The sequence below is a fragment of the Jaculus jaculus genome, chromosome 4, assembly GCF_020740685.1.
Source record: "Jaculus jaculus isolate mJacJac1 chromosome 4, mJacJac1.mat.Y.cur, whole genome shotgun sequence".
In the NCBI taxonomy this organism is placed as follows: domain Eukaryota; kingdom Metazoa; phylum Chordata; class Mammalia; order Rodentia; family Dipodidae; genus Jaculus; species Jaculus jaculus.
The window spans coordinates 122441356-122458481 of NC_059105.1; the positions used below are offsets into that span (position 1 = coordinate 122441356).

Here is a 17126-nt window from a genome sequence, read left to right on the forward strand (position 1 = left end):
TGAGAGTTGGAAATTCTGTCCTCTTACAAGAAAGAAATCATCAGGGCAGCCCAGCAAACCAGTGAATGAGTCTTATCAACTAAAGCAACTAGTTTAATCATGTTTGGCCAGACATCAAAATAGTCTTGACACTACAAGGTTTTTCCTATCTGTAGAAACCTACCTTAGGATACATTTCTTTTGCACCTTTCAGGTATTAGAAAATCAGCTGAAATTGTACTTGAGAAGTACTTTTGAAATATAAAAGAATTTTAAATTTAGAGAAATTCCTCAGGATGGAATATATGGCCAAGTGGAAGTAATCATGCTTTGAAAATTTCAGTAAGAATTAAAGCAGAATTTAATCATGTAGAGGACTGGGCATTAGTTAGCCCATGGTTTTAGCTTAGGAATGCAGAAACTCTAGTTCAGAGAAAACAAGACTTGTTTGTTGTGGCTTAGCCCAATAACTCCCTGTGCAGAAAGCTCAAGCAAGATCCTCTTCTGCTCACAGGACTCTCATAAGGGTTAAAGATGGCCGGACAATTCTAAAGGAAGGAGGCTCATTGAAAGGTTTAAAAAAGAGGCCCAAGAGTCAAGGACATTAAAGGAAAAAGTTGATGAGGTGGTCCCTTGGAGCTTAAAGAGGCCTTGAAATGCTCAGGATTCTAACTCATAGTCTGATTTCTCCTCCAACAGCAGAGACATTGTCTTGGATCTAAAAAGTTGAATATAGGAAAGGAGCAAACCCAAGATATACATAGATAGGTATAGGAGGATCTTCCCAATGGTAGGGCAAAAACTGACAGAGCTGGTCAGAAGGATGTGCTGTTATGTATGCCACAGTGGAAAGAGAGGGAGACAAGAAACCTGAGATTGCGAGAGCCAGGGCCAACTGGAGTGCCCACCCATTCCCTAATGGAGTCCCTTCCTCTCCTGATATTCCAGAATGAAGGATTCAGCCTTGAAGGTACTTTATCTGCATGATAACCAGCTGCTAGCCAGAGGACTGCATGCAGGAAAGGTCATTGAAGGCTGGTGGCAGAATAGTACCCCATTTCCCTCTATGGAGAAGCCCTGGAAATGCCTTCATGCAGTTGTCTAGTGTAGCCCAGGTCTGCAAATCCAGGCCTGCCATGTCAGATAAGGTGCCACAAACAGGTTTCCAGCAAAGTGAGGACCCAGGACCTTATGCCATCTGAAGCCTCTGTGCCAAGGTGAGATATTTTCTAGGACAACTTTTTTTAATTTTATTAGCATTTTCCATGATTATAAAAAAAATTCCATGGTAATTCCCTCCCTCCCCCCCACACTTTCCCCTTTGAAATTCCATTTTTCTAGGACAATTTTTTTTTCCTTTTAACCCTTCATAGGTGGGCTATGTTGGATATTCCACTTCACTGGGATCCAGTGCTGAGGAGATGGCTAAAGCAGACCCAGATTTCCCTATGGGTGGGCTGTGCTTCTCTATCCTATTATCTGTGGATCTTTAGGCACCCACAGTGGTGAGGCCTACATAATAGGTGACACCCCATGGCCTTATGCTTACTTACTCTGTCAATATAATTTGACAGTCTTTCTACAATAGTGCACATCTGTCTGCCTGGGCACCTTTATGGAGTACTTGAACCACACAAATCCCTTTGCTACATTGTGTACATTTGTGCACATGTAAGCTTCACATGAGGGGGTACATATTTATATAAACATTCATAAATGCATGTATTTATATTTATACAAATATTTATACATACAAATATTTATATTTATAAATACATATACATTTAATATGGTTATATGTTGGATGCATATGCATGCATGTGCACATCTATACACATGAACAGTGCATGCATGCATATGTTCCTTATGATTATGTATATATACATGTGCATGTTCTCATACAGCATGTCTGTGTGTGCATGTTTGTGTATGAGGGCATGGGATGATAGAGGATGTTCAGGGAACAGTGAAATCCTCTTCTGCTCATAGACATCTCAATAGAGTTAAAGACATCTAACTAACTCTACTGGGATGAGACAAAGGTCAGAAAAGAGACCTAGAAGTTAAGGATGTTGAAGATGTGTGAAGAGGTAGTCTCTTGGAGTTGAGATAGGAACTGGACCTGAGAAAAAGGGAAGAGGTTGGAGGTAGTGAAGTGTTTTCCTATGTCTTGGTGTGCACTATGGGACAGCTAGCAGATGACTAGCTTCCCCTTGTGACCCCTGCTAAGAGGCTTCCCGGTGGCAAGGTCTGGGGCAGGATTGCTTCACACTGGTTCTGCTCCCCTGAATGTACAACTAGAGGAAAATGGACAGAACCTTGCCAGGATCCTTTTACCTTGTCTTTTTCCTATAGGTGAGGAGATCAGTGTAGTACCCAATCGGACTTTAGATGCCAGGCTGTCCCCAGTTATCCTGGGTGTTCAAGGAGGGAGCCAGTGTCTGTCATGTGGGACAGAGAAGGAGCCAACTCTGAAACTTGAGGTAAGTTCTGCCAGGCATCCCACCCATCTCGAGCTGAGCTAGAAGATGCTGAGCCAACTTAGGCTTCTGAGTGCTCATAGGTGCCTTTGAGACCCTCTGGTGAAGCTAATGCTTGTTGATCCAGCACGGCAGCCTCCTCAGGACCCTTCCCTTGCCAACCCCAGTCCCCACCCCACCCTACTTATGGCCTCATCAAGACCTTCTGCTGCAGCCAGTGGATACTATGGAGCTCTACATCGGTGCCAAAGAGTCCAAGAGCTTCACCTTCTACCAGTGGGACATGGGGCTCACCTCCAGTTTTGAGTCAGCTGCTCACCCAGGCTGGTTTCTCTGCATGGTGCCTGAAGCTGACCAACCCATCAGACTCAACCAGCAATCTGAGGACTCAGCCTGGGGTGCCCCCACCTGTGATGCCACTATCACGGACTTTTACTTCCAGCAGTGTGACTAGTACAGCATGACCCCCCTAACCTCTGTGGGCAGTCAGCTTAGGCAAGGGGTAGGAAATCCTTGAGGAACCCCATGGTGGATGCCTAGCCCTTTCTCCTTTCAGGAGGAATCCTTCTGACATATGGGGTGCACAGTCACTTTTTCTTCTTTTGGTACCCAGTTTGGATAAATTCTTCTGCCATTTGGTGTTCACTCTATAGATTCCTTCCCCCATTGGGTCGTACTATTGGAATGGAACCTTGTATAAAATACATAGGATAAACTAAAAGCAACATACTACTCAAAGGGAATGAAGTAATGAGAATCTATTATGTCAACACATTGCTTCAGATTCCCTGTTATTCCACACTGTGCTAGAGAAGGTGTCACAGAGTTAGGGAACAATCACCTTGTCTGTCTCAGCAACTCTCCTTCTCTTAATCCTGCTACCAATATCTGTCACCTCTTCTATCTGTGCTTTCTTCCTCTGGCCCTGGCATGGGACAGTGGTGATGGCAAGGGAAAGGGCAGAAGATGGGCAGAAATGCCATGTACACCATAGGCATAATAAAAATACCTGTTGTTGATCTCTACTCACATGAGAGATGCTTAATCACACTGAGAAAAGCATGTTACAAAGTAACATATTTAAGCCAGGTGTGGCGGCACACACCTTTAATCTCAGCACTCAAGAGGCAGAGGTAGGAGGATCGCCATGAGTTCGAGGCCCTGAGACTACATAGTGAATGCCAGGTCAGCCTGAGCCAGAGTGAGACCCTACCTCGAAAAACCAAAAAAAAAAAGTAACATATTATATACAATTTTGCTTTATTTTGTGTTTGAAAGTGCCTACCTGGCCAGGTATGATGACCCACACCTTTAATCCAAGAATCCAAGCAATTAGGAAGGAAGGTGAAGTGGAAGAGTCACTATGAGTTCAAGGCCAACCTAGGGCTACAGAGTAAGTTCCAAGTCAGCTTGGGCTAGATTGTGGCCTTGCCTCAAAATCTCCCTCCATCCTTTCCAATAAAACACCTACCTATATATTTCTGCTTTTAAAAGATTCTGGAAGCATTTACATTAATTGTGTCAATGACCAGATAGTGGTAGTATAAGTAAGTTTTATTTTTTTGTTTTATTTGCCTATGTTTCTTTTCTCTCCCTTCTCCCAATAATGAAGATGGATGGATGCTAGTGTAATAATATTGAGATAAGTGACAAGGGCATCATTTCCAACTATTCTTGGCTTTCAGTTACTTCTGAATTGAACTTGGCTGCTTTGGGCGACAAAGGCAGTAAACAGATCCCAGAAAAGCCGTGGAAGGAGGATGTAATAGTTCTCTGTGGCTGGAATCTATTGGCCTAAGGGATTTACAGAAAAGGAGGGGGAGGAGGAGGAAGGAAGGAAGGTGAGGGAGTGGGAGAGAGACAGACAGACAGACACAGAGGTTACAGCCTCTGGGACTTCAAGATGTGGGATATCACTTTCAATAGGGCTGCTGTGCTGGATAGATGATTTGCTGCTCAAAGTCATGTCCTTTTTGAAACTCTGACTGACCTTACCTGGAGACAGAATCTTTGCAGATGATCTAGTTAAGACAGGGTCATAATGGGATAAGAAGTACTAAAAACCCATTTGACCAGTGTCCTTTGAAGAAGAGGACCCAGACCCAGACACAAAGGAGGTCCAGGGGACAGGGATATGTGAAAATAGTGAGAGTTGAAGTTATGCTGTCACAGGCCAAGCCCTGAGCACTGTAGAAACCACCAAAAATAAGGAAGATACAAGGAAAGGTTCTTCTCCAGAGCCTTCAACAGGAGCACCACCATGCTGTCACCTTTATTTCAGTCTTCTAACCACCTGAATTGTGAGAGAATAAATTTTTGCTGTTTTAAGCTACTGAGTATGTGGTAATCAGTTATGGCAGCCCTAGAAAATGCATGCAACTGCTAATGGTTGCCACCTATTGATGTTTATTCCCTTATATGAATTCCCTCCCCCCACACACTCTCAGAACAATAAACAGCCCCATAGAAAGAGAGACTCATCCTGCCTAAGAGCCACTTGCATGTGCTTATAAGCAGGTTCTGTCTACCAGCAATTGTAGTTCAGCTGTCATCTTGACTTCAACCTCATACAAAACTGCCCTGCTTAGCAGGTCCAGATTCCTGCCTCCTCACCCCCGCCAGAATCCCTGTGAGCTTATTAGTGTGTGTTGTTTCTGGGTTCTGGAGTAACTTGTTATGTGACAATAATAATACCCAAGAAAAGGAAAACAAATGTGTGTATCTTATTACAGTTGTAATTTTCTGCAGCATTTTCATTTTCCTTCTCAAAATGAGCATGAAGTCTTTATTCAAAAGATGATCATACTACATTTGTTAAATGTTCTGTTTCCTCAAGGTTTAGTTTATTCTTGACCACTTCTGCAACTATAGTCCAAATACCAGAGCCTGTCTCTACTGTTCTGATCTAAATCCTGGTGGCTAAGAGCAGAAGCCAGGAGAGAGGGTCAAGAATCTGAGCACAAATATTGTACCTGAAGCTCACCTGGCAGGTTAGTCTGACAGGGTCAGAGTTTACCTAGAGACCAGCCAGGTCCAGGTCTTGGTCAGAGTTTACCTAGGGATATGACCAGGACAAAAGGGGTGGTTTCCATCTGCATCAGCAGCTTCAGCCCGGGTATACCTGAGGACCCTAGGCAACAATCCTTATAGCTACCACCACATGCTTCTCTGGAATGCTGAGACTATGGGCCTGGTCTCCAGGCTATGTATACCCTGTTTATACTCCCTTTTTATGAACCAAGGCAGTCTCATGGTGTACCCTCTACTTTAGTTATATTTTCCCATCCTCTCTGCCTACAGAAATCCCTCCCTTTTCAATACCCTGCTAAAACATCTCCTCCTGCAAGAAGACTTTGCTGAGTTGAGATCCCTTGTAACCTGCTTTGCCAATGCCCTATGCATACTTTCCAGAAAGTTGGCTTGGAACCTATGGCTCCCAAATGACCTTAAGGCTGGGACTTCATCAATTTGTTTTTGAACACTTAGCATAATGTATGGAAAATAATTGTAACCTAGTAAGTATAGAAGGCAAAAAACCCTTTCACCATAATGGAATATGATCTCTCCCTCTCCTCCACTCATTTGAACTCTTAAGAGAATAGTTCAAACTCTACCTCATTCTTTAGGGTTTCTTTCTCCAGCCTGAAGTTATTACTTCATCATTTGTAGGGTGATAGATTTCTAAGGAGCTGACACTTCCAAGTCCACAGTAAAGGAATGAATGGAAAACACATTTATTTTTATTATGGTTATAAGAGTAACATTAAAGGGAGTTGCATGGCTGAGACACTCTGGCATCATGACCATGCAAGTGAAGACAATCCAGCAGTTAGAAATAAAATTTCTAAATTTTATTTTATTTATTTAATGGGTATGTGTGCATATGGCCATTTTGCCACAGTGCACATGTGGGGATCAGAGGTATCTATGTACCACCTTAGTTGAGATGGGATCTCTTGCTGCTGCAAAAAATGTCAGATTTCTATAATTATTTTTTTTTTATAAACCATAGGCCTGGACTGATATTTACAGACGTACAATGCCTACAGCATTGGTTCATGCCAGGTGTAGATATTGAAGAGCATAGACTTTCAAGAGGCAAGAGGTACTGAAGGTCTTTATCCTGAAGAAACAAAATACAGCCCCTAGCAAAGCATTCACAGGGCTGCAAGTAAAAGAATACATTCACTCCAGAAAGCAGGAAGAGGACCAGTGAGTGGAGGTTATATGGAGGATTTTTTTTCCTAAATAACCCCAACATCTGACCCATAAAATCATAAACACCCTTCCTATTTCCTCCAGGTACCTCATATGAGAGCCTTCCTTGACTTTGGAGCTGTGGAATAACCTCACAAAACTATTCTTTAGAGTGCTATAGCACAGATTTGTCAGGTTTGAGGGATACTCTGATGTCATGTCTAAGGCTTATTTGAATTCTAAGAGGTTATTTTTTTTCACTGGGGTTTTTTTTTTAATGCCCTTTTCTCCCTCGCTCCCTCCCTCCCTCCCTCCCTCCCTCCCTTCCCTTCTTCCTTCCTTTCAGAGTGACAGACAGAGAGAGAAAGAGGCAGAGAGAAATAGAGGGAGAATGGGTGCGCCAGGGCCTCCAGCCACTGCAAACGAACTCCAGACGCATGCGCCCCCTTGTGCATCTGGCTAACGTGGGTCCTGGGGAATCAAGCCTCGAACCGGAGTCCTTAGGTTTCCCAGGCAAGCACTTAGCCACTAAGCCATCTCTCCAGCCCATCACTGGGGTTTTTATAACACTGTTATCTCTAGCATGCTCTTGGCCCACAGCTTAGGAAGCACGGTCTTTTAAATTGTCTTTCAAGTGTTTATGGCTTAACCCCAAATGAACTGTAAAACTGCTTCACAACAGAGATTCTAAATGGCATATTTTTGTCATAACAGTGCGAATGCTTGCCACACACTCACTAATTGCTTAATATGTCACCTCCCACTTTGGTTCTTCCCACAGATAGGCTGAGAGAGCTTGGAAGTAGAGGTGAAAGAAGCATTGGCCTTAGAAAGAATTCCTTCTTCATACCTTGTGATGGAGCAATGGATAGATATAAAATTGTATGAATGGATGCATGTATGTGTGTGTGTGGATGGTAAGTAGACAAGTAGATAAAAGATAGATGATGACTTACTGAGCAGATGGATGGATGAGTTAAGTAATATCAACTAGAAAAGTGAGTGTCGGGTAAACCTGCATAACTTACATTGTCATATATTTTTTAAATTAATATTTATTTATTCATTCATTTGTTTATTTGTTTATTTATTTAGTTAGTTAGTTATTTTGAGTGGGGGGAGAGAAAGAGGCAGAGAGAAAAAGAGGGGAAGAGAAAGAATGGGTGGGCCAGGGCCTCCAAGTACTGCAAATGAACTACAGACACATGTGCCATCTCATGCATTTGGCTTTATGTAGATACTGGAGAATCAAATGTGGATCATTAGGCTTCACAGGCAAGAGCCTTAAACAGGAAACCATCTCTCCAGCCCACATTGTCATATTCTTTAGTAATGCAGGACACATAACACCTGTCCAGTCCCAGGAAAAATCTGTCAATATATTTTGCAACTGGATTTCTTCATATATTCTATCTCAGCAAGCTTGTACCAACTAATTAGCTCTATTGACAAGAAAAGTTCTCTCTCATCTTCCCAAAAAGCCACACCCAATGCATTCAGCCTCTATTCTCTCTCTCTGACTCCCTGGCCACAACTGGATTTCAGCACCAGGAAGGATTTTTTGTCCTTGGCCTTCTCAGACATCCTTTCTCTTAAATGTGCCACCTCTCCTAGTCTCAGATGGAGCCCCATGGGTCATCAAAGGTGTCTGACCCCATCACTGTTTATCTGTTTGCCAAACAACTATTAAAATAGTCAATGACAGTAGCTACAAACTAGTGCTCAGTGTCTGGCCTTTGCAAGGCTTTATGGCTGATTCTGTCCCCCTTTCATAAACACTCATTAATTGCCCCACTTCCTTATTATCCACAATGTGTTGAAGACATTGTGAAATCTCTGGGCTCTTCTTCTTCCCTGTTCTGGAGCCAATTACAGATTGGCACAGGCCTGACCCACCCTGATCAGACAATATAAATATGCAGATGACCTATAAAAATCAGTTGGAGGTTCCAGGCTTCAGCGTTCCAGCACCAGGACCTGCAGGTCAGTGGGGACAGAGAATACCCTTCTCTCTTTCTCTGTCTCTCTTTGTCTTTGTCTATCAATCTCTCTCTTACACACATACACACACACATATGCTCACATGTATGTTAATATCTCTGAAATGTCCTCTATCAAATCTTCTTAGCAAGACTATCTAGGGAGCAAGGATTCCTTTTCACAGGAGGTGATGGGATGCTCTATATGTCCAGGATCACATGGTAGAATTTGAGGAGAGAGATAGATTAAGACCATATTGCTAAATATTTGCTACCACAGATTTTTGAAGGCCATCTTAGAAGAAATTATCTAGTGACTCAGATTTTCTTACAGATACTTTGTACCTACTTCTGTAGATAGCAGGACAGAAGGAAGGTTCTGGTATCTCCATGATTCCCTGCATAACTAAAGCAGATCCCCTTTGTCTGTTGTATGCTCCTCTGGTTGCTTTGTAAAATCTCATTGTGAAACTTAAAATAGTTTCCAGTTTGCTCAACCTGCCATTCAAATGTGGATAGATGATTGATAATAGACAATAGAATAGAATAGAATAGAATAGAATAGAATAGAATAGAATAGAATAGAATAGAATAGAATAGAATAGAATAGAATAGGAGTAGAGTAGAGTAGAGTAGAGTAGAGTAGAGTAGAGTAGGATAGGATAGGATAGGATAGGATAGGATAGGATAGGATAGGATAGGATAGGATAGGATAGGATAGAATAGAATAGAATAGAATAGAATAGAATAGAATAGAATAGAATAGAATAGAATAGAATAGAATAGAATAGAATAGAATAGAATAGAATAGGCTAAACTAGATAGATGCAGAAAGATAAGAGCAAGCAAGACAAATTGAGATTTAAAATCCAACCTTATAGTCAAAGCCTACCCCATGCATGTATTTCTGTATTCTGTTAATAAGTTCTGGTGTGAGTCAATTGTCTGGTTGGAGAAAGTTTCAGGTATCTATATATGCCATGCTTCATAACTTCAAGGTCTTATCACCTTTTGGACTGTGGAGATGGCTCAGGCAGTAAAGTGCTTGCCTTGTAAGCTGAAGACCTGAATTTGACTCCCAGTACCCATGCCTTTAGTCCCAGTACTTAGGAGGCAGAGGTAGGAGGATCACTGTGAGTTCTAGGCCACCCTGAGACTACATAGTGAACTCCAGGTCAGGTGAGACTAGAGTGAAACCCTACCTCAAAAAACCAAAAAAAAAAAAATTATGGATATATTAGTATATGATTATAATCCTTGCACTGGGGAGGTGGAGATAATAGGATCCTTAAGGTTTTCTAGCCAGCCAGTCTAACCTAATTGGAGCTCCAGGACAATGACAGACCCTATCTCAAAACAAACATGGATAGCATTTCTAAATAATGGCATCCAAAGTTGTTCTCTGGGCTCTACACACATTTGCACATGTCACATGTGAACACACACACACACTCATACATCTACTTACTAAGAAAATATCTTAATTATATGAAGGAAATAAATGCCATAATGCATATCAGTGAACAATACAACAAAATGTAATAGGAGTTCAGAGTATAATTACAATACCAAAGGGAGGAATCATTAAACTCTGACTCAGGAAATCATAGAGTCTGATCTAGAAAGAACCTTAGCAACAACAATCTTTAATGCCACAAACCTCAGTATTGGTAGTAGGTGACATAACTCAATATCTTTGAGCTCTTATTCTGAGCATGATTGGGCAGAGCTAGGCACTGAGCCTGTACATAGTGAAACTATGTCTAGGGCTCACACTGAGAAATATGAAGGGGCATTGATGAGGAGAAATGGCTTTTGAGGCAGGGTAATTAAAGGCAGTGCTTAGTATGCCCATACAAAAGACAAGAAAGGAGTCATGCTCCTAGGGAGGTGACTTAATGATAGCAGAGAAATGAAATCAGGGCTAAATGGTGAGAAAATAGGCTATAGGAAAAGATGCTATAGGAATTTGGCAAAGGAAGCTCTTAGAAAATGAACTTCATGTGCCTCACCTAGGTTTGAAATATAGAAACCGGGAATATTTGCAAGGTTGTGACTAAAAACACAAAGTTATACTTTAAGGAATTATTCACAATGATTTGTTAGTAAAGGATACATAAAGTAAGAAGAAATGGGAGATACTATCAATGTTTCCCAGGTTTTGAAGTTCATTGATGATTTGCAGTGGCTGGAAGCCCTGGTGTACCCATCCTCCCCCCTTCCCCCTCCCCCTCTCTCTCTGCCTCTTTCTCTCTCAAATAAATAAATAAATAAAATAAACAAAACTTTAAAAAAACAAAAAGAAGAAGAGTGTTCAGTTTGGATCTTGAAGGCACTAGACCAAGGTGGTCATAGAGCTATAAGTTGATGAGCTATAAATAGATGAATTGCAACTCCATGACATACAAAGTACTTAGGACATTTTCCTTTTATTGTTCCCTAGTTCAGCCCCTGAAGGAGGTATCTGAGACAGAGAGAAGGAGAATTGTGAAGGAATTAATATCAAAGGTCTTGAATAAGCAGTGAACATATAGCAAAAGAATCAAAAACTTTGTCTTTATAGAGAGCAGTACTATTATTGTCAATACCTGGCTTCCCATAGATAATGTGCAAGAGAACAAGGAGATGATAGAACAGGTGTGATGTGCAGAATGTGGAGAAGGCCCAGGATTATCTGGCAGTGAACTTGATCCAGGACAGGAGAATCAGAGAAGGTTGAGACAACCAGAGATCATGGCCAAGGAGAAGAGAAAGGAGGAAAAGAAGGATGTGGATCAAAATCCCATATACAATCATTTGGGGCCTGTAGGGAAGGAAAAGCTTAGGGGATGGAGGATGTGGTTCATTGGAAGGGCCATGGCAGAAGCTCAGCAGCAAGATACCGGGTTCTCTGTGGGGCCCATGCCACCATGAGTGAATAGTTTCTTATTCCTACTCATTCTATTACAGCCCAGCCAGCACCTAGATAGAGAAGCCCAAGGTAGGATTTTGGAGGTAATATGAGATATTTGGGCTGTTCCAGGACTGGGAGGGTTCAGATCCAACTGCATAAACCACTATGCAGCTTTTTGAGCTTCTGCCTCCTCTTTGAATTGACACTGAGCAAGAGTTGGAGTCATCAGCCAAGCCATCCATCTTCACACAGGGGCTCCCACTCCACTGCCCCACCCCTGGGATCTCAGCACAGTAATCTGGCTGCAACCAAAGGAGTTTTGGCAGTCAGACCAAGAGTCTTGCACTGAATCTCTGCCTCTGTTGGTTTGCCTGGGCTAGGTTAATCAGCTGTTCCTCTGTCACTCAAGTTGAGTCCAGGGACAGAAAATACTAAAATCACCTGGTTGCATGTTTGAAACACAATTTCAGGCCCTACTCAGACCTAGGGAGTCAGAATCTATATTTTAACAAGTACTGCAGGAGATTGAACACTTAAAGAAGAAGAAGAAGAAGAAGAACTGAGCTAGCATACCAGTTCTCAAGCCTGGCTCATCCCTGGTATCCCTTCAAGCCCTATTGAATAAGAACTTTCAGCCCACAACACAGTGTTCATTGAGTCCCCTCCCAGGTGTTTTTGATGAACAGGCAGGTTTTGGAGCCAGAGACTTTAGCTGAACACTTGAACACTTCATTTGGAGAGGAGGCTTGTGTGTGTGTGTGTGTGTGTGTGTGTGTGTGTGTGTGTAGTGTTGTGTATGGTATGTGATGTATGCACATGTTTGTACAGGTTGCACACCCCATGTGTGTGCATGTAGAGGCCAGACTAGGATACCAGGTGCCCTTCTTTTTTTTTAAGTTTTTTTTAAAAATTTATTTATTTGAGAGCGACAGACACAGAGAGAAAGACAGAGGGAGAGAGAAAATGGGCGTGCCAGGGCTTCCAGCCACTGCAAACGAACTCCAGACGCGTGCGCCCCCTTGTGCATCTGGCTAACGTGGGACCTGGGGAACTGAGCCTCGAACTGGGGTCCTTAGGCTTCACAGGCAAACGCTTAACCGCTAAGCCATCTCTCCAGCCCGGTGCCCTTCTTTTATGTCCCATCTGGGTACATTCTTGATCTGGGTCTCTCCTTCAACTGGGAGCTGCCATTTGTCAGCAAGCTCCAGGGATTCTCTAGTCTCCATTCACTTTGGACTGGAATGACAGACATGTGTGGCCATGCCCTGCTTAATTATGTGGGTTCTAGAAGTCAAACTTGGTGTTCTCCAGAGGAGAGGCCCTCATGTTTTAGCAGCTCAACTCAACTACTTTACTCAACTACTGAGCCGTCTCCCCAGCCCTGAACACTTCATTTTTTAAGGACTAAAATTTATATTACAAAATAAATTCACATTTTCTATAGGAAAGTGCTTTAAAAATAACTCATGATCCTATCAGCCATAAACAAATGCTAGAAGAACACCTGCAGTCTTTGTTTTTATGTTTTTATGTATTGAAGTGGGATTATAATGTACATGTTGTTTATAACTTGAATTTTTTACTTCATGTGTTTGGGAAATTTGTTCTTCCACAATGTCATCTTTAATCAGCCATACTTATTTAGTGGAATTTCCATGCCTTTTTAGCCAATTGCCTATTATTGGACATTTAGAAAATCTTCAATCTTGTAATACAATGAACATCTTTATAGGTGAACATTTGGGGGAATGCCATCTTTTCACTGAAACAAGGGCAACACATGCAATCACAGAGCATGTGCACTGTTTTAGGGCTGACTCATACCACCAACATTCTTGCAGGAGCTGCACTCTTATTAGTGCCCAGCTTTCCTTCATGCTCAACAATTTTTTAATTCTTGCCTCAAGACCCAGAGATCAATGAAATGTCCAGGGTGACAAAATGGTCCAGTACTATAAAAACAAAAACAAACAAACAAACAAAAAAACCCTCCTGGGCTACAGCTTTGTTTTTTGTAACATCCAGACCATAGGGCTCAGTGACACTGAGATGGTCTGAATTTCTGCCCTCAGCATCATCTTGCTCCTCTTTACCCAACTCCCTCAGTATCACTCAGTCTGTCTCTGGTCTTTATCCTTCCTTCCTACATTCCTTCTTTCTTGTTGCATTTCCTGCCTTCTTACCTCATTGTTTCTGTCTTTCCCCTTCTTTCTTGGCAAGAATCACATTGATTCAGTAAGCCTCAGCCCTAGTCATCCCTTTTTTTTACTTTTGGGGGCTGTTATCCTACTTTGATCACTACTAGATTTCTTTTCAGGCTAGAGTTAACCTACCTGAAGGGTGATGATTTGGGTCATTCCCAAACTGTGGGAGGGGGGGGGCAGCGAGGAGCATGAGCATACTCCATGGGAAATGGCCTGGCTAGGTTATTTAGAGGAACTTGTCTTTCTGTTTTCAAGATCTAGCACCAACATATAAATTGTAGGCTCACACCCCTGCCAGCTCCACTTTAATGGCCAGGAATAAGGGGCAGAGCTGCCTGGAGTTTGGCTGGCTAAAGGCTAGGGGCTAGGGAGATTTTGTGGATTCTAGAAGGCCTAGGGGCATCTGTTTAGCCTGTGGCTGGGTGATTCTGAGCCCCAGCACATATGCCTCATGATCTATTGTCCTTCTGTTCCTCCAGACTTTCTCTTCTTTTTCCTCAGAGAGGACCAGTCACCCCTGATTGCAGGAATGTGCTCCCTTCCCATGGCAAGATATTACATGTAAGTCATCCAGAGTGTCTCTTGCTTTCTCAATCATGGGGTCTGGGATCACATGAGAAGAAGGAAAGAAGGTTGACTTAGGGATGAGGCTCTTTATGGCCATGGAAATCTGAAGCACCCAATAATTATACTTCATTACTATCAATAGCAACAGCCTTCCTTTGTGAGTATCTATCTGCATGTCAGCCCTTTGCTGCCTCACCGTGAGCCCAATAAATCTGAAAGGAAACATCACTACCTCTATTTTACAGATCTGAAAACTGAGGCCACAGGACGCTGTATAAATTACCCATGTCAGCTACCAAAAAGCAGAGTGTGAGATCAGACTCCATATCATCTGTAGGCTGCACATCAACCTCTTCCTAAAAGTTTAGACAACCCTGAATCTCAAAGAATCTTTATAGTGATTTTGGTGACCTTCCCTTTTGCCTAGGTTTAAACATTTATTATCACTTACTACATCCTTGGTAATAACTCAGTGGTCTCTAAATAGGATGCTGGTAGTAGATGAGTTAAGTCCAAGTTGTCAGAGTTTGAGAAGAATGGCAGTTGGTGACCTTGAGATCTTTGCATACCTTTTTCTTTTTTAATTACACATGACCTTGCTTTAAACACAGCCAATGAGGTAAAAGTATAATAGTTATTACATAAACAGAAAAAGCTCCTGGAGGTAGTGGCCTTGTTCCAGAGAGTATGTCTTCAAAGATATTGAGAGCTCCCGAGGTTCTGAGAGTAGCTGATGGGCATCTCTGAAACCAGTCAAGCAACTGGGCTAATAACCTGCATGACTCTGATGTTTCACCCACTCAGCATGGTTGCTTCCAGCTTCCCCTATACATACTTCCCCTCCAAGGCTGGTCATTAGAACCATGCCATCCCCAATGGCTATAATCTGGTCCTGATTCAGCTCAAGATGACCTCTTCTCTTTGGTCCACCCAGAGTACACCTCACCCTGGCTAGAGGTGTATGGTAGCTATTGGATTCTTGGTCTAGTGACATTTTAGGTTTCTAAGTGGGTAATTTTCTCCTTTTAAAGTCCTTAAAGTATTTACAAAGCAAATCACATTTTATTATACTCTCAGTTAATCCCTTTATTAAGGAAAATTGATACTATGAAGACTTGAAAAAGACCCAGAAAATCTGGGATAGGACTCACTCTGTACCCAAGACACCTGAGCCTCATAGGAAACTTCTTAGATAGCCAGGCAAGGCAAATGTTCATTTTCTATCTCTTCCTGAGAAGGGCCTGGCTCCCCTAACTCCTCTGAATCCCTGAAAATCATTAAGTCCATAAGGCCTGCCCTTGCTTTAGGGTAGTCTGGTCTTTGCTGTTGACAAAGCAGTGCTTCTCTTCTTGCTGGGGAAGAGAATCCTCCAAGTGCTCAGTGTGGTGGTCCAGAGAGACCCAGTGACTTCTGAAAGCAGTGGTTCACCAGCACTGCTGTCACATTCCAGAATCAAGGATGCAGATCAGAAGTCTCTTTACATACGAGATGGCCATCTCCTGGTGGGAGACCCTGACTCAGACAACTGCAGTGCAGGTGAGATCGTGGGTATTCTTTCCTGGACCTGTCCCATGCTTCATCTTCCACAGACCCTTGAATTTTCTTTGGTTTCCCACACCTGTGATAGTGCAAAGAGGCAGGGCACAGCTTCTACCTGTCCCACTCATCCTACAATCTTCATGAAATGGACAGACTAGCTGTGCCCAGGACTTCTCCTACTTGCTTGGCCTTCACTTGCTCAAAGATCTCATTTCCTGCCTGTCTTCTGGCTTCCCTCCCAGAGAAGATCTGTGTACTTCCTAACAGAGGCCTGGACCGCACCAAGGTCCCCATCTTCCTGGGGATCCAGGGTGGGAGTCGCTGCCTGGCATGTGTGAAGACAAGAGAAGGGCCTTCCTTGCAGCTGGAGGTGAGAAACCCCTCCCCTTTTTGTGGTTCACTGAAGATCTAATCTTGCCCTCAAGATGCTAAGGAATCCTAGAACCTACATGTCTACCTCCATGTTTCCTCCATTTCTCTTTGTACCCTGGCTTCTGGAATCTGCAGAAGACAATTTCTGGGGCAAAGTCTTGCATGTTTGAGTCCCTCTTTTGCCAAGTATTTGAGGTTGACACCCCAATCAGATTGCTTGTCCTACAATTGGCTTCCTTACCCCCACAGGATGTGAATATCGAGGACCTGTACAAGGGTGGTGAACAGGCCACTCGATTCACCTTTTTCCAGAGCAGCTTGGGTTCTGCCTTCAGGCTTGAGGCTGCTGCCTTCCCTGGCTGGTTCCTTTGTGGTCCATCTGAGCCTCAGCAGCCAGTGCAACTCACAAAGGACAGTGAGCCCTTAGCCCACACGGAGTTCTACTTTGAACAAAGTCGATAGGGAACCAGAAGGTAGAAGTCTAGGCTGGTGTCCCCCAAATTGAACCCACCCCACTCAGCTTCTGTGGAAGGCAGAGTAATGATCCTTTAAATATGTCTAAATATTAATCCCCTAATCAGTAACTTACATTACATGGCAAAGGGACTTCACAAATGTGACCAAGTAGCCTAGATTATCCAAATGGGCCCAATGTAATCACAAGAGTCTTCATGAGAGGAGGAAGGAGTTAGAGATAGACTTGGAAAAGCTTCACTGCTAAGTCTGAGAAGGAGATAGGGGCCATGAGCCAACAAATGCAAGTGGTTTCTAAAAGGCATGATAATGGATTCAGCTCCAGAACTCTCCTGACAACTATCTCAGGCTTCTGGCCTCCAGAACTGTAAAATAAAGTCACATGGTTTTAAGCCACTGAGTTTGTAGTAATTTGTGACCCACGTGTACTGTGCAATGTGTG

The 17126-nt window shown here is 42.8% G+C and overlaps 2 protein-coding genes across 2 annotated transcripts; both read left to right on the forward strand.

Moving 5' to 3' along the window:
• Window positions 1–928: 928 nt before the first annotated feature.
• Il36rn (interleukin 36 receptor antagonist) lies at window positions 929–2913 on the forward strand. The gene is made up of 3 exons (XM_004669748.1): window positions 929–1013; window positions 2335–2462; window positions 2674–2913. Exons 1-3 carry the CDS (start codon window positions 929–931, stop codon window positions 2911–2913), a joined length of 453 nt encoding a protein of 150 aa, XP_004669805.1.
• An 11348-nt stretch (window positions 2914–14261) lies between these two features.
• On the forward strand, window positions 14262–16672 carry Il1f10 (interleukin 1 family member 10). The gene is made up of 4 exons (XM_004669767.2): window positions 14262–14293; window positions 15750–15835; window positions 16081–16208; window positions 16460–16672. The coding sequence occupies exons 1-4, from the start codon at window positions 14262–14264 to the stop codon at window positions 16670–16672; spliced, it is 459 nt and encodes a 152-aa protein (XP_004669824.1).
• The last annotated feature ends 454 nt before the right edge of the window (window positions 16673–17126 follow it).

What these genes read in the sequence shown, in the direction of transcription:
- Il36rn (XM_004669748.1), top strand. Translation starts at nt 929, where the DNA reads ATGAAGGATTCAGCCTTGAAGGTACTTTATCTGCATGATAACCAGCTG. An exon ending in TGCAGGAAAGGTCATTGAAG is followed by an intron (nt 1,014 to 2,334) that starts GCTGGTGGCAGA and finishes TTTTTCCTATAG; the next exon opens with GTGAGGAGATCAGTGTAGTA. An exon ending in AGCCAACTCTGAAACTTGAG is followed by an intron (nt 2,463 to 2,673) that starts GTAAGTTCTGCC and finishes CTTCTGCTGCAG; the next exon opens with CCAGTGGATACTATGGAGCT.
- Il1f10 (XM_004669767.2), top strand. Translation starts at nt 14,262, where the DNA reads ATGTGCTCCCTTCCCATGGCAAGATATTACAT. An exon ending in CTCAGACAACTGCAGTGCAG is followed by an intron (nt 15,836 to 16,080) that starts GTGAGATCGTGG and finishes CTTCCCTCCCAG; the next exon opens with AGAAGATCTGTGTACTTCCT. An exon ending in GGCCTTCCTTGCAGCTGGAG is followed by an intron (nt 16,209 to 16,459) that starts GTGAGAAACCCC and finishes TTACCCCCACAG; the next exon opens with GATGTGAATATCGAGGACCT.